Here is an 18175-nt window from a genome sequence, read left to right on the forward strand (position 1 = left end):
ATGCAGATAATATATAGAGCTACTTCTCTCTAAGTGAAAACTAGATGTAACACAATGTGTTAGTTAGAAAAACTGCTACAGTAACTAAATCACAAACACCGATTTGATACAAATTGCTTGTAGGCTATGCTAAGGACAATGGTGACTTCTGAAAATTCTGAAAAATGCACATTTATTTGCACTGATATACAATGAAATTCATGGGTGATGTATTCTTTGGTTGAACTGTGAACCACGAACACTGATTTGTTATGAAATAAATTATGTATCCACAGCACTCATACTGGTAATTTATGAAAATATAGTTTCGTGAAAATATAGTTTTGTGAAAATATAGTTTTGTAAGCATCAAAATATTCTCAAATTAATCTATTTCTCATGTAATTGTACAATGAAATAAGAGAACGATTGTTTTGAACAAAGATAGGCCTACTGTTATGAAAATTTTTAAAAGAGCACAGTTTAGTTTAGGCCTACAATTGATGATGACTATTAGTTTATCATGGCACTCACAAATGTTCAAAGTCTCACAATGTATCGCAATAAAGACAGGTATTGATACAATCAATGAAAGATCATGCAGAAGTGATGTGTACAGTGAAATATGTGAATCTAGAACTTAAAATCAGCTCACGGTCTTGTACACATGGTCTCACACAAGGGAAAAGTCCTAAGTCAGCTGTTATACATAAACATGCTTATTGCATGAATTTTTCACCTAGCTAATTCTGTGCACACTTCTACACTGGTATGCCAAGGAAAAACACTGCAGTGTAAGTTTATCTCAATCAAAATCACTAAAATGTGCAGCACCAGCAAAGCACATCTTCTGCCTGTTGCAGCTAACAATTCAAGCTTCTGTGCTGTGGTGCATCTGATAGAGTTTAATACAGCACAGTTACAGATGGCGCCAACCACCTCACATTCACCTTGCAAACTACTGGGAACATCTGCCAAAAATCCAGAGGCAGGACGTCCATCCAACAGTAGAGGTTGGTTGCAGCAATGGCACTGCTTGAAGATGCTTTGTGATTGATGAGGCTTTGTGTCCATCATGGACATCACTTTGAATGGTAATGTATTATTGGCCTGCATAAAGGGAGGCATGGGTGGCTTTCCATGACAGAGCTGCCCATTGACACATGCACCCAAATGTCAGGCACTGGAAAAGGCTGCTTGGGGACACCAGTCTGGATCGCAGGCAACATCTCTGAAGCATGAAAATCTGTGACAAGATCACAATAATCAAGGAAACGAACTTGGTTTTGGTGCTGTCAGTGGGCCCCTAATTTGCTGTGATTGGTATAATGAGCTCATCCAGTCATCTGAGTGACAATGCCAAGTTCACAGTTGTGAGGCTTATTACAGCTTTGACAGAAGGCTTTGACCATCATGCAAAACTTCATTGCAAAGTTCACATCTGAAGCAGACTGTGAATGGTGAAATAGGTGCAAAAGAGTGTGCTGATGGTGACTGTGTAATAATTGAGCCAGTGAAGTAGTGTAAAAAGGCAGATAGGTGCTGAGAAACAGCAACAAAGCATTTGGGCATCAGAGTCTTGAAAGTGCGAATGAAATGATTGGCTTCACCATTTGATTGATGAGAGAACGGAACTGTGCAGACTTGTTGAATTCCATTATGTTGGTAAATTTGTCTGTCTGTGGCTGGCCTCTTAAATAGAAGACAGAGTGCTTTGATAGTGCTAGCCATAGTGCTCATGTTCGTTGGAATGACAAACAGATATTTGCTGCATGCATTGATATTGATGAGCCATCATGTGTTCCAGAAAGGACCAGCAAAATCAATGTGAATGCACTGTCAGGGACCGTCATGTCAAGGCCAATTGAAAAGTTCTTTGTACGGCGCTGCTAGGTTATCTATGCATGCATGATGGAATGTGGTCATATGTTGACTCTGCTTGTTAAACTGCTCCACATACAATTATGGCACAATAGCTGCTTAGTTGTAATGATTCCCTAATGCCCACTACATAAAAGTTTCAAAACATTATGCAGCAAAGTTAGGGGAATGATGACTCGCATTTGTTTATTGGGAGTATGCAATACAGTTATACCGCATCAAAAATAGCATTGGCAATTACTGCACAAACAGTTCTGTCCATGACCATGGAACAAGAGCTAGACTCAACTTACATTTTCCAAGAAAAAATAAACATAAAACTCAATACAGCATTTTCTACCAAGGAATAAAACTGTACAATAAATTACCAAAAGAGATAAAAGAAACTGCAAAAATACACTTATTTAAAAGGCAGCTAAAAGGTACCTGTTATGCAATACATTTTATACATTGAAGGATTATTTAGAAAAAACAGAGTAGGGGTTTGGTAAAAAAAATGTTATACAAATAAATAACATGGTCCAACATTACACATAACACCTTCACACTATGTTTTTTTTTTTTTTTTTTTTTTTTTTTTTTTTTTTTTTTTTTTTTGCCTTTTCTAGAGAAACTTAACGCCAAGCTATGCATTGAACAATACGAACACCTCTTCCTCCTTCTGAGCTCAACATCTCACTTATTATAGAGGGATGCTGACTCAGTTTTTCAGGATAGCAAATAGGAAGTTGTGCAACAGAAAATGGCCTATAGATCACCAGTGTGTGTGTGTGTGTGTGTGTGTGTGTGTGTGTGTGTGTGTGTGTAGTGAATGAAATGTTATGAATCAATGTGTGTATAGTGTGTGCAGTGACTGATAGTGAGATATGAGTGAACAGTGTGGCATTACATTATTTAATATGTTATTTGTAAAAAAGTATTGTATACCAGGAGTAAATCTAATGATTGTCTCTAACTAGAAGTCTGCAAATGTATGTGTACGCCATGTGAGGGATGCTGACTCAGTTTTTCAGGATAGCAAATAGGAAGTTGTGCAACAGAAAATGGCCCATAGATCACCAGTGTGTGTGTGTGTGTGTGTGTGTGTGTGTGTGTGTGTGTAGTGAATGAAATGTTATGAATCAGAAACGTTTCACTATGCCTCTTATACCCTACCCGGCTAGCAGTTACGCAACCGTCTGGAACTTGTCCAAGCCGGTCAGGCACGTCCTGGCCTGCGCGTGGCCTTGAAGGTGTTGCGTCACCGCGAAAACACGGAATCGGCCCACAAGTAATACTAGGTGGGCTCGATTCGCTTTCTAAAAGGGGCCCCCAGTGGGGGGTCACTCGCAGCGGGTGGTCCTGGAACTCCGAGTAGGTGCGCTGGCATACATATGTTTATAGGTGGTATAGGATTCCAGACGGTTGCGTAACTGCTAGCCGGGTAGGGTATAAGAGGCATAGTGAAACGTTTCTGATCACAGTTGATTCTTTCTCTGTTGGTGGTAAACAGCATTTTATCAATACAGTGTTGGCTATTTGGAACCTTATAGAATATTGTGTATCCGAGGAACCTTTTGCAAGAGGTAATTCATCACATGTACATGCATATTTAAAGCTTGCCGAGGGCAAACTCTTGTCTGAGGTTAGAAGTGGATTTGAATTTATGTTTGGAAGTATTAATGGTGTCTTTGATGTGCAAAAGTGTAGCTTATTTTAAATTGGTCTAAACATGTAAATACTTTGACATGTCCTATATCCTTGTAAAAAGGGACCTACAGATGAATAAAGCTACTGCTGCTACTGCTACTACTACTACTACTGCTACTACTACTACTACATTCTGAAGAGAAAGGCTGTTACAATGAACATGGTATTTTCATATTACTACATCTGAAATTGATTTTGGATTATGAGGCTGACCCACCCAAATGTAGTACTTGAGCAGTTGTAGTGACTGATCCCATTCAGTAGCTTGTGCAATACCCTGATGATCAATAAGAAAAGCTTGCAGTGCTTGTGAATCATTTTGATCAGTTTGAAGACAAGAAACTTCTGATGCATCAAGTTCCAGATCATTTCCCACAGATAATGAAGACAAAGTGTCTACATTTTCATGCTGTCCTGTAGGATGATAAAGAATTTCATGCTGCTCATTCAAAAGGAGAAGTGACCATCATTGCAGCCTTTGATGCTATAGCACATTACAAGAAATACTGCTGAGCATTAAATATTGCTTTAAAATTTGATTTTCTCATTTGTTTTTTTTGTGATAATAAGTAGAGATATCCATTGACTAAATAGATTTCAAAATTCTTGTTTCAGTCTCTTGTATTCAGAAGCAACTTCATCACGAATGGCATGAGGTACCTGACATGCGTTATAAAACTTTGGTTGTGCATTGTCCTTGAGCATATTGTGCATCTCGATGTGGCATCAAACAAATGTCCATATTTTTCACACAACTGATGAATGCTGGCATAGGAAACTTGAGTGTCAACACTGTGCACATTGTTCTGAATGTCTAAACCAAACAAACCAGATGCTTCCATGTCATTGGAACTAGAGCATGACTGAATTACTATGAATGGCATTAATGTAGCTGTATTTTTATACATTGCTTGCAGAATACACATCCTGAGACCAGATATACATTCGCTGTTGTAGGCGATGTGTGTAGATGTGATTTCTGTGAGTTGGGGTGTCCCATTTGCTCATATGTATTCTGATTAATTAATGTCACTGAAGCATGACTGTCTAACTGAAATGGTACATTTTGATTGAAATCTGCTAGGATATGAATGTTTTGCAGTTATTTCTTTGAATGTGATTGTCAGTTCTGGCTTTCAGAAGACTGACTTTGTCCACTGACTTTGTCTGATGTGTGAGTGACAGAACATTTTGCTGTTTGTTTATTTGAGGAGAGCTGATTGAATGAGTAGACAGCGTTGTGATTCTTGAACCTGCATCTGTGGTTTCTTTGAGTACTTCCAAAAGGAGCAGGTGAGGATTCTGAATTTGAGATCATATTTATTTCCATTTTCTCAAATTTAAATTTGTGTGGAACAGACCTTACTTTATTATTATTTTGCAGGTGCAATTGCTGTTTGTGTCCTGGCTTATGGCAGTGTCAGCATTTTGCCTGGTGGAAGAAGCAGAGTTCGCAATCTTGCATTACATAGCACTTAACACAAGACAACAGAGAACATGAACTTGCAGACAAACAGGCTGGCCCCTTTATGTACTCCTTACACTCCTGCATATAACTGTTGTCAACATGTGCCACGCAGGAATGGGCCCACTTTGGACTATCAGCAGTAAGCATTGCAATAACAATCACAATAAAGTCAAATTCTGCAAACTTTTGCACTTGCTAAGATTTAGTCAGTTTAAGTACATCAGTGAGAGCAGGACTGCAATGTTTTAAAATCTCAGCCCTTATTCCGTTGTCTGGAAGGTTCTGAATAATTACGTCATGAAGCATTTCATCTTGAAATCAAGATCTACAAGTGCAGTTAAATTTAGAATTCCTCATCATGTCCTTGAGGTCAGTGATCCATTTCTTGTAAGTCTGATTACAATGATGACACATATAAAAAAAAATTTAAACAAGCAGCAGCTACATAAGTCGGAGTGTCAAAAGTTCCTCTAACCTCTGAACAGCTTTCTCACAGGGTAGACTTTGAGGCTTTACTTGGAGGAATAACTTTCGACACAGCCTAAAAATAAACACTCCTAGCCAAGAAAGAAAGAGAGGTCATTGTGATTTTGTAGGCTGCAAAGTTTGAGCTGTGATTTGCATTCCATCCAGTCCATTGGTTTTCATCAAAAGTGTGGAAGGGAGGAGGTAGCACATGCTCTCCAGAATTCTGTACCTCTGTCATAGTTTACCTTTGGCTTATTGTGCATCAAACAATCTGCTAATGGCCATAAGTAAAGTTTGAATTTGTTGGCTTTGAAACTGAATAATTGCAATGAGTGTTTGCTGTCCAAATAGCTGCCACTTCATACAAAAATAAAATACATTTGAATACGTAGTATATAGACAAACAAGAAATGGAAATAGTTATGCAATACTGAAAATTTTTTGATTAATTTTATGATTAGTGCTCATCCAATAATCCACAGCTATCATCTTCTCATCACCAGAAATGTCTCAGAAATGTCTGTTGTGTCCATAGTTGGTAAGAGGTGGCACAAACATTTCAAAATTTATTAAATGATTAAAACATGGGCAAATTTATTTACACTATTTACAAGACAGACGTTTTTATACATAATTTTTGTATCCTTTAGTTGTAACAATTCTATACCTTCTCAGTTCAGTACTGTGGATCACTGGCTAGCACTTACAATAAACAATCACTTGCTAGCTGTTAGCAAATTAGTAGCATTGTGTTAGGTCTCTCTATTCTTACTGTCAGTCTTCTGAGGTCTAGGACGGAGCACAGTGAGTGGTGTCTTTACAATATGCGCAGAGGGTTACATTCACTAGCAGTGAGTTGAAGTGAAGACAATGTCCTCTGGTGCATCTGTGACTCCACCCATCAGAAGATGGCAAGCTGCAGAGTGAGGATCACAGCAGTGTGCTGGTAGACTGTTTACAAGTCTTGTCATCGATGTTAATTTTTGTGGTATGCTGTGTGCATTCAACAAATATGTTGTTGATACTGCACTAAGGCTTTCAGAAACAATCACTATCTCTGAAATCTAGTCCAGAACCAGATTTCCCATGCCCCATTCTCATGCCCCCTAATTCTCCCACCAGCCCTAAGAACCAGCAGCAGAGAAGCCTCCACTTCATCCCCCAATATTGTCTCAGACTGGAACAGCTGAACCATACTCTTCTCCCCGCCCAGAAAAACCTGACCATCCCTATGCCACACCCACTCCCAGTCCCTTGCCACATGGTTCATATCCCTGTGGAAGACTCAGGTGCAAGACCTGTCTGATTTATCCACCCGGCACATCCTACTACATTTCATCAAAGTCTTATCCTATCACAACCTGTGGAAACACCCAAGTTATATGCCACCACTGGCGCAATTTCAGCACAGCAATTTATATGGGCATGACCATCAACTAGCTGTTCACCCCAAAGAATGGCCTCTGTCAAACTAGCAAAGAGCAAGTTGACCACCCAGTGTTGGAACATGCTGCTGAGCTTAACATGCTCAGTTTCAATGGCTGTTTCTCAAGCCATGCCATCTGGACCCTTTCTTAACTACATGGAGGGAGTTATCCTTGCTACACATCCTTCATTTCCATAATCCTCCTGGCCTCAATCTCTGCTAAATGCACTGCACCCACACCCACTCCTCATAGTCTCACCTTCCTCAGTTCTGTCATCCACTCCCAGTTCACTGCCTCAAGTCACTATCATTACAGCCTTGTAAATTATTTACATTCTGATAGCTGAAAGTAATTTTGATTTGTTTGGAATTGCATGATATGATTTTTTTATAAGGTTAAGGTTTAAAATGTTTGCTGTGAATCTCAAACTCTTCCAATGTCCCAGGCAAATCATTTATGTAGGCCAACAACAGGAGTGGGCTAAGGACCGAACCTTGCAGGACATCATGTTTTTCCACTCTGAATTTAGTCTTATTCCTGTCATCTTATTTTTTAATGTCCCCCTCTGTTTTCTGTTGTTAAGATGTTATTCAATAACACTATACTATTTTAGTTCTCATCACCAGCTCATAAGTAGTTTGTTTGCATATAGGAGCCTAACTAATAAGACAATCTCTCTCATAAAGGTATAAAGTTTAATCCATCACTATTGTTAGCTCTCTGATAGTCCTAACATACCTTTCATGAGACCATTTTTGAGAAGTGAATTTACTAGAGTAAGAGTTTAGTCATATTGTGTTATAGTCAGCATTCCATAAACAATTTTGGGAAATACCTGACAATCAAATCTCAGTTTCAAGAATCTTGAAATTAATTTTGAGTTGTTTCAAGTTTCTGTGAACCATGTACTGTTTCCCTCTGACACTCTTTAAACTGTTTACTGTTGAGTCACCTAAATGTTTTAAATTTGTCTGCAAGCTCTGCATTTAATGTCTGATGTATGTAAATTATCTAGATAGTCATGTTTACGCTTTTGTTGGATGTATGTTGCACATAATTTCTTGAACTACTTATGAGCTCTAATATGACTTAAACACTTCTGTATATTATCTGTGTGTTGTTGTATTTCTATATTTTAATGTCTAGAAGAGGAACTAAATAAAAATATTTTGATGTTGAATTGTAGATCCATCTTCCCTATTAAGTAATAGTGAATGAGGATGTGAGAGCCATTGTGTTATCTTCCTTACTCCCTCTGAGGGTACTTGTCAGTATCTTAAAATTTTTGCTGTGTGGATAAGGCAAATGAAAAAGACACAGACTGTTGTCACTTGCAGGGGTGATTTATTGTTTTCTTATAGAAAGTTCTTTGTCTTCAAGCTACAATGTAAATCCTGAAAGGTTTTTATACAAATTTTTGAAAGGGAGAGGCAAAACTATACTGTACATAAAGTCATCTCCCAATCCGTGTGCCATGCAAGATAGTAGCAACTCAACTTGCAAATATGCTCTGTAGATATAATTTCAGAGCAAGCAATACAAAAAGCATTGTTGATTCACACAGTGTCCATAAGCAATGTACTTTTAGTACCACAGAGCAAGAGTATAGATAAAAGTACAGCAGAAACACTGAGCGGTTTATGTGTTTCAGAATAGTTGTAGCTGGCGGTACACACTGTTCATGAGTTCACACAACAATGCAAGTTGAGCACTGTGTAACCTTTTTGAGTGCTGCTTTACGCAGATGCTGACTTCTCTGACTTCTCATCACTGACAGTGGTTGCCCCAGAGGCAACAGATGTATTGTCGCCTGAAGAGCTTGCACAGGCCAGGCTTGGGAATTTCTTCTCCAAGGCAGCACGGTACTTGGGATGGCTGGTAGGGAAAGCAAGTTTAAATTATTAATGTCATGTAACATTATAGCTAACACATGCATTTGTTCATTTCAGGAAATGTAAATTTGACTATAAATAGATTGGTGGTATTTAGTTCTTACCTGATGCCATAGACAATAGGGTTGTAGACAGCATTAGCCTTGGCAAACAAAGAGCCCCAGATGGTAAGCAGAGGACTGATCTTCATTGTCTCAAAGATACCAGTGAAGTTAATGATGAGGTATGGAGTCCAAGCAAAGAACCACAGAGAGATGGTCATAAGGGCAACCTAAAAACAACAATACATTGTGTAATATGTTGTTGTCATTAATGGGCAAAATAAGAATGATTGTAGACTATTGCCTTCTTGTACTTAGTACTGAAACTGATTTAATTTTGTTTTAGGATGGTAACATGTGCTTCATATACACTTTCTCATTACCTTGGCCAGTTTGCATTCTGCACTTGTCTGGCTGGCCTCAGCTGATCTGAGAGAGGCAACATTCATCTTCTTGGCCTGTTCCCTCATTTGTTTTTCATGGGCAGACACAGCCTGTAAATGAATGAAGACGTGTCAAAATAGCTTTATTGTGTTATGCATCCTATACCATTAAAAAAGCTGTTTGCAAACCTGGAGAATGAAGAAGTAGGAGTAAATGATGGTTCCAAGAGGCAAGAAGTACACAAAGAAAGAGTAGACAAGAATGTAGCTGCGGCTAACCCAGTCCTTTGTGAGGTAATCAGTTCCACAGGCAGTCATATTTCCCTCAGGGACATACCTGTTAAGAATGTCAGATACAGTGTCACTTGAGATCTCATACATTAGTGATGATAAACTCAGTTCCTTTAGTTTTGGTAAACTGATCAGACTAGTTTATTTGTCATAAAGAAGAACAGCAACCAGCTGCTACCTACCTGTTCCAGCCAAAGAGAGGCATGATGGTCCATGCCACAGAGAAAGCCCAGATGAAGAGAATCCTGAGCATTGCAGTCTTGTTTGTCATTGGCTTAGCTGACAACCCCTACAACAAATAATTAATGTAAGAGAAGCACAACATGATTAAAGCACTTGAATATCTGATATTGCTGATTCAACACTGAATTGTTTGAAAGATATGAATTACCTTGACAATGACATTGTACCTATCAAGGGCAATCATGGTCATGGTCCAGATGGAGCCACATCCGAAGAGAGAGCCAAATAAGGCATACAGTTCACACATGAATGGCCCTGAAACATTCAATGTTATTTAAGAAAATTTGTTATCTTTGTTTATACATGATTGTATGATGGATAACTAATATTTAAATGTCTTATTAGGTAAAGACAGCAGCAAAAATAAAATTGCTTTTCCTGACTCACCCAGAACCCAGGTTTCATAGTAGCAGTTGATTACCATGGGTGGCGACATGGTGAACATCATGAGGAAGTCGGAGAAGGCCAAGTTGACAACTAAAAGGTTTGAAGGAGTTCTAAGGCTCTTGGTAGTGGAGAAGATGTAGATCACCATGCCATTTCCAATCACGGAAATTACACCCAAGACTCCAATAACAAAGCCAAGAAGGCCATGCCACAATGGGTTCATGGGAGGGAACTGGTACCTGTGAACAAATAAAATGTAAATTATGTGGTAATTTACATAGAGTATTTAGAAACACAGACTATTTCCCCTTTAAAATTTTCATATTTCATGCATAAATTTTATTGTAAGTGTAATGTAGCGTAAGACAGGCTCAAATATGTATTTATTTTCATCATGATTGAAAGTAATCAAAGAAAATGATAAAAATATGTTTACCAGTGAGGGTCCACAAGGTACAGCATTTCTGGCGGCACCTTGTCCACCACAGTCTGGTTGGCAAAACCTCCGCTACCTCCCCAGTAAGCACTGAAGCTTGGCTCGGAAATAAGAGATGCGGATGCTGAAAATTACATTTACTTAAATCAGTCACAAAAAGTAATTATTTTTGTAATGCACTGATCAGATGTTGCCTGTGATATTGTTAAAAAAATGACTGAATTTGTAATTTTGTTCTTTCCAGTTTCTGATAGACAAGAGACACTATACCATCCAATGAGTGAGTGTTGTGGCACATTGGTCAGAGCTCTGGACTTACATTCAGGACCATCTAGTGAGATATAAATATTTCATGACTTTTACGAACTCAGTGATGTGAAATGAGAGAGTGATGTGAAATGAGAGGGTGATTTCTTTGAGAAGAACACATCCAATTTTCTTCCCCAATCAGATTGAGGACTCTGTCTTTGGTGCCTTTCTACCCAGTGGGCTGTTCAACCTCAATCTTCTTCGAACCCTGTACCTGCTATCACATTCGTCAGTTTGCAATAATGAGAATCCACCCATATATGTTCTATGTTTTGAAGCTAACATTTGCATTTAGTTTTATAGTTGCTCAGCCTAATAGTAAAAAAAAAAAAGACACCAGCAACCATACAAATAGAAAAAGCAGAAGTAGTACATTTCCATTAATGTGTGTGTAATTATCTATTAAAGATGCAGACATGAAGTTGTTACTGTTACGTATGCAGATGGCATAAGTATTTTTCATTCTGTGCTCTTCCACAGTTGTGTCATTATAACTTGCCAGGAAAGAAACCTGGTTGTCGTCATAGTTCTTGGCTGAAAAGTAATGGGACAAACTCTAACTGGTGCTTGATTGGATGTAAACTTTCAGGTATAGAGAGTCCTGCATCATAGAGTATAAGAAGCAGGCATTTTGACTTGAGTGAACAGTAGTCAACACTCCAAATTATCTGTTAAATTTCCTGCCACATCCCAGTTTGCTGAACTGATACATTTTCTATTATAATGAATCTTGTATTTATTTCAAAGTCTCACCTTTTTCCTTGGGTCATAGGTATGGCAGCTTTCAAACATTTTATGTTCCTCTTTCTGAAACATTCTTCACCTAAATCATAGTGAGTCTGAAATTTCGATACAGTATGCACTTGTCCCAGAGAAATATACTTTACATGAAATAAACATGTTCAGTTGCTTTATCACTATTATACTATCTTAAATCTCAAGTGCTAGATAAAAGCCATAATTTTGGTTTTGTCACTTGTGTGAGGGTTTCAGTTACAGGTAAAAGCAAAATATTTATCAGCCTATACCCATGAGGGTTAAAGTGCTGCCTAATTTTTTTACATAATAGAGTGTCACAAGGATTGCCATTTGTTTTAAATTTCACACACTGTTATGCTACAATCAGTCTCTCTGCAGTTGACACAGGAGGCCTACCTCAAAATCTCTGTCAGCCTTTCAGGCATCTTTCAGTTTTAAAGACATGTTGATTTTCTTGTCTGTATAAAATGAACAATATAATGAGCATTTTTATAACATTTTCTTGTTTATCTTCTTATGGTTTTAATTCTCCACAAACAATAAATTCGCCTGATATGGAAAATTATCTCACTTTTGACTAACACTGGGAAACATCACCCACAAGGCTTATAAGAATAATGCAGTTACGAAACAGAATATCAGAACTGCATATTAAATCAGTTCCTTTCACACTGAAGTCCAGAGCTTTATCACTCCAGTTCAACTAACAAGTAGTTACAACTGGAAAGTGATATAGTTGTGGGCAGTTCTTTCACATGTTAAAGTATTTCACTGGCTCAATATGTTATCTTTCACAAGTAAGAATGTTCTCTAATGTGACAGCCAGATAAAACCAGATGGTCTACATGAGAGCTCTAGCTCATTTTCATTCCTAGTTACAAACTGCATAAATTTGGATTAAAAACAAAAAATAAAGAATATCATTCTCCAAGGAGACTGCTCAGTTATGACTTAGTGAGGTGTGCTGTGTTCTAAAAATACCTGAAAAGGCCTCATTTCAAGTGTCCTTGCTTCTTACAGTGTGACAAAATCCCATGATGTGTCATAAATGTATTAGCGGAAAAGAAGCTTTTTTCCCATCTTTACAGTCAAGAGAGCATGTTATCAATGCAAACAACTGCTGATCCTACAGTCCAAAAATGTTTAAAGTCATTGGTGTAGTGGGTTTTATTAAAAGTTCCTTGAATTTTTTCATTCAAATTCAAGTTACTGGAATAGGTAGTGCAACTGAACCACTTGCTCCAAAATTCATTGTATGACATTTGTATTAAAGAAACTTTGGACTTACCCATGTTGAGTTGTAAGACAGAAAACTGAAGAAAATCAAAGATGAACTACTTCAGATCCTGCTGCCAGACTGACTGGAGACACCGCCAGGTATTTGCTTTTAAAGCAAAGAAGTCGTACCCCCTTGCGGATGCGGCTCGACTGTAACAGGTATTTGCCGGCCTCTTATATAAGAGGTTCCACCACTTTCATGATGTCACTAATTCAATAAACAGTATTGTAGTAAAACCCACGTAAGGCTATTAGTGGCATCCATAAAAAGTAAAATATGTATCAACACGTGGGTTAACAAGATCAACATCTTTTCTTGCACTTCCCTTCTTGTGAGAAACACACAGTTGGTCAGTAACTTGTGAAGTCTCTGGTACTCTGAACAGAGCATAGCTTCATCTTCATCACCCAACAGTAGAATTACTTTCAAAACTATCACAATCAAAATCCATTAGCAGTGTGAAGAAATTTGATAATATCCTTTCAAAGTTTTAGAAATATTTGGTTACATGCATTCTGCTGGCAGTATCATCTACAAGTTTTTCCCATACTAATCTACATGTTATGCCAGCTGGCGTTTTGATTCATTCAATTACCAGAGGAAAATCTATAATATGTGGTTTTGCTGGGGTCAGTTCAAATATTCTTCTTGTTTACAATGCCCTGCTGGCAAATAATTATTATAGAACCACTGCTATACACATATCAATAAATTGACCATGGTCACAACTACTCTATTTTTGTAATAGTTTCTGCCAGCAATATTTATTTGGCCTGGCATTTACAGTTAGTTGTTTGTGGGCCAACTTTCATTTTTTATTAGTATAGCAGAAAAAATTCTGTTCCATCTTGCACAATTATCTCCTTTTGACTCCAACAAATATTTCCCTGGCTGTAACAATAATACTATAAAAAGTATGATAACATCATCCATTTTCAGACTCACTTCTTGCTGAAACAATGTGTCTCAATACTTCCCATGACCTCCTTTGCAATCATGAATATTGCTTCTTTTTCTTCTTGCAGTTTCCACAGTGAAAAGTAGGTACATAATTTAGTAGATGTTACTGAAATTCATTTCATATTTTTTCAGAGGAAAATAACAGCTTATAAATAATGTCAACATGCATTTTGCTTTTATTGTTCTGTTCATGTTGAAATTAGAAGCATTTTTATATCAGGTACGTTATTTTCATTTATAATTAAATATACTTGTCACTCTTGGTATTAAAATAGTGTCCAGCAAACCAAAGAAAAGTAAGCTAATTTATTTTATTATTGCTTAAAAATTCATTTGGCAAATAAATTTTCTGTTTGTCTCTTGAATAGGAAATAGCACCCCCTGCCTTTCAACCAAATTATCTGTTTATCTATTTTTTGTATGGTTGCTTTTAACATTATAATTTTATCTTTCAGATACTTCATTGTTATGTATTCCCCTTAATGGAGGCTGTAATGATAATATTTTACTTATTAAAGAAGTGCTGATCTTATAAAAATCTGTTACAAGATTTGTTTACAGTTTGAGTATGTGTAATAGGAAAGGCAGAAATATAAAGAACTTCAGAAGTTAATTCCACCTTCTCCAGTCTGGAAAATTATGAAAATTTTATTATTGTCTTCTTTTAAACTTTCCTTTTTTTCTTCTCTTCTCGCCCTTAATTCCTGCTATCCTGTGAATAGTGGCTAAGCAAAGGGTGGCATGTAATTGTAATTCAATATGAGACGTATATCATGTTTCATAGGAGGATATAGAACAGACTAAACTTAACAGTATATCGGCACTGAATTAATTACATGTGGCCAAGCAGGATCAAGCTCATTTTAACTATTTGAAAACTTTTCAGTAGCAATAACTATTTTCTGGTACCATAGTTAAACTACATTTGTTTTTACCTCACTACAATATTATGATTGGTCCGTATGTAATTAAGATTGAATTCCAATGGTCTAAAACATTTGACCTACAAGATAAAAGAGGTACTGGTACACAGTTCTTAATCTTCAGCATCCTCTTCAACAGCCTTCAGAACTATAACTTACTATAATTCTAATGCTGACTGAGGTCTATCAGTGTAGAATATTTAAATTTATTAATCAGTTAAATTTTAAATCACATAATTACTTCAATTACTACATCTTAGACTGCAATAAGCAACTAATAGTTTGCAAATATAAGATTTTATTCCTAGCACAAATCAAACATATTTATATAATCCAATGTCTAACAGTTATTATTTCACTGTGCCTGACTGTGTGCCTAGTGAAATATTTCATTAGATCAATACCATACCAATCACATAGTTGACAATAGCAAGAGCAGTTTGCAAAAGTATCTCTATTCCATATTTGACTGCTTTTGAGAGAATTTGTATCAATATGTTGCCCAGAATAAGTGCAAATGATCAAAAACCATCAATAATCTTCATCTAAAAGTGGCTAAAACTTTAATAAATAAACTGTTGAAATTTTTCAGCTTTCATGCAGCATTATATATAAAGATTTTATGTCATTAAGAAATTTATCCCTATTTTTGGTCTTAACTATCATCTTGTGTTTTTTTTCTTCAGTCTGAGGACTGACTTGATGCAGCTCTCTACACTAGTCTATCCTGTGTAAGTCACTTCATATCTCCCACTACAACTTTTAACCCTCATATTTCCCTCCAATACTAAATTCTTGATTCCTTGATGCCTCAGGAAGTGTCCTATCAACCAAACACTTCTTTTAGTCTGGTTGTGCTTATTTTTCTTTTTTTCCCTAATTCGTTGAATACCTTTGCATTAATTATCACATCTACCCATTTACTTTTTTTCCATTTTTCTGTAAATAATAATCCATAACATATTATTTCAAAGGCTTCTATTATCCTTCTTGTCTATGCTGCTAATAGTCCACATTTTACTTCCATATAAGGCTACAATTAAGGCAAATACTTTTGGAAAAGACTTTCAAATGTTTAAATTTACAGTAAGTGTTAACATATTTCTATTTTTTATTGCTATTACAAGCCTTCATTTTATATACTCTTTATTCCTGCCATCATGTTATTTTGCTCCCCAAATAACAAAATTTATGTACTACTTTCAGTATTCCACTACCCAATTTATTTCTCTCGGCATCACCTGATTTAATTCAACTACATTCAATGCCCTTGTCTTACTTCTTTTATGTTCATCCAATACAATGTACTAATCTTAAAAGTCATTTGCTATCTCTCACAAAATTACAGTGAGATTGACAAATCTCAAAGTTTTTATTCTTTCTATCTGTCCAAATTTGTCTTTGGTTTCCTTTAGTGCTTGATTTACACACTGAATGAATAATATAGTGGACAGGCTACAACCTAGCCTCACTCTCTTGTCCACCACTGTCTTGTCATGTTTTTGGCTATTATAGTTTTACGTCGATTATGTTCAAGTTGCAGATAACATTTTACTGCCTGTTGGAACCAAATCTGGTCTTCCTGCAGGTCAGCTTCTCCCAGTTTTTCCATTCTTCTGTAAATAATTTCTGTTAATATATTACAACCATGACTTCTGAAGCTGTTGTCTTCATAATTTCAAAGAATGTACTTCAGCCAACCTTTGTAAAAGCTGCTATCTTTAGTATTTATCTCCTGAGAGCTATCAATTCCTCTTCTATAGAATTTTTTTACCTATTTCAGCCAGTCATTGCTTAGTGCTTGCTTTGAAACTTCCAACAAACACTTGTTATTTCAACTTATTAAGGTCCCATATCCTTAAATTCCTAGATTTATGCAGTTTCTTTGACTTTAATCTACATTTAACAACTTACTAATTATTATTAGAGTCCACATCTGCTCCCAAAAATTCTTTGCAGTTTCAAATATGGTTTTGAAATCTCTATCTACCATTAAATAATCTACCTGAATCATTCCACCGTCTCTAGGTCTCACTTAAATGCACAATCTCCTTTCATGATTCTTAAACCAAAGGAGTTAAGCTGTGCTATGTGCAAAGTTCTATCAGGTGGCTTCCATTTTCATTCCTTTCCACCAGTCCTCATTTTATGACTATTCTCCTTCTCTTCCTGTTCTTACTATCAAATTCTAGTTCCTCATCTCCCTTAACATAATGAGTAATTTTATTTTGTTTGTTTATTTATCTATCCATGGACATTTTAAAATGTATGGATGTTGTCAGTTTGTGTACATTCATATATTTATAGAGTTTGTTGTTACATTTAGTTAAACATTGTGGCGTATAAGTTATTTACAATCATTTTTGCTCCTTATCAATAGTTAAATATTGTGAAACAAAAGTTATTTACAATCATTTAGTACTAAGGAATTCACTTATATTGTAAAAGCAGTGTTCCTGAAAAAACAATTTAAGATTTTTCCTAAAGCAGTACATGTTACCTGTTTTTTTTTTTTTCTGTGGCAGTTTATTATTACCTCCATACAAGAAGCTGTTTTCAGTCTTATGTTTATTCTTCCTGTCTAGGTGAAGACAGTGCCTTGTTCTTGTTCTATAGTTATGAAAACTGCTATTTGTGCTATAATTTTCTATATTTTTCTTGCTGTACACTATGGTTTGGAATATAAATTCACAAGGAACAGTTAGAATTTCTAACATTTTGAAAAGTTCTCTGCAGTGGGCCTGCTTACTGCTTTTTGTTATAATTCTTACTGCTCTCTTTTGCATTTTAAATACTGTTTGTAAATTCTGAGCACTGTTTCCCCAGAGAATAACACCATAACTGATTACTGAATGAACATAACTAAAGTATACAGTTCTCAAACATTCATTACTGCATGTGGATACAAGGAGTGCATAACATGTTGTGGATATCTTTTTCGAGAGATTCATAGCATGTTCGGTCCACTTCTTTTGGCTGTCAATGTGCAACCCTAAGAATTTTGTTGTAGGTACATCATGTATGGAGATGTTATCTAGTTTTAAATTTAAGAGACTCTCTTTTCTGTTCATTCTAAAGCATATTGTATTTGTTTTCTTTATGTTGAGAGTTACTTTGGTTTCCTGAGGTCATTTGTGAACATCCCTCAGCACTTCAGTAGAATTTTCCAGCATTTGTGCTGGTGTCTTACTGGTGATTACTATGTTGCTGTCATCAGCAAACAATATCTTCTCTTCAAGCTGTTGCATAAGTTAGAGGCACTAGGAGTAAGGGGAGTGATTCTCAAATGGTTTCATTCATATCTAGAAAACAGAGTACACTCAGTAGAGATCACACATATCTTCAGAAACAATACTGCGC

At 36.5% G+C, this 18175-nt stretch overlaps 1 protein-coding gene and 1 long non-coding RNA gene across 2 annotated transcripts; one reads left to right on the top strand and one right to left on the bottom strand.

Annotated features, from left to right (window-relative positions):
- Positions 1–3179: 3179 nt before the first annotated feature.
- Positions 3180–12150, top strand: LOC124591680. Its single transcript, XR_006977230.1, has 4 exons — positions 3180–3425; positions 4690–4842; positions 4934–5156; positions 10830–12150. It is a non-coding gene; the product is annotated as an uncharacterized LOC124591680 (long non-coding RNA).
- Positions 8237–13100, bottom strand: LOC124591665 (opsin-1). The gene is made up of 9 exons (XM_047131759.1): positions 12942–13100; positions 10586–10709; positions 10150–10388; positions 9911–10017; positions 9702–9808; positions 9418–9565; positions 9229–9339; positions 8909–9075; positions 8237–8787 (listed from the first exon to the last, which is right to left on the bottom strand). The coding sequence occupies exons 1-9, from the start codon at positions 12943–12945 to the stop codon at positions 8649–8651; spliced, it is 1146 nt and encodes a 381-aa protein (XP_046987715.1). The 5' UTR covers positions 12946–13100; the 3' UTR covers positions 8237–8648.
- Between the last annotated feature and the right edge of the window lie 5075 nt (positions 13101–18175).

This window comes from Schistocerca americana, chromosome 2 (assembly GCF_021461395.2).
Source record: "Schistocerca americana isolate TAMUIC-IGC-003095 chromosome 2, iqSchAmer2.1, whole genome shotgun sequence".
Classification (NCBI taxonomy): domain Eukaryota; kingdom Metazoa; phylum Arthropoda; class Insecta; order Orthoptera; family Acrididae; genus Schistocerca; species Schistocerca americana.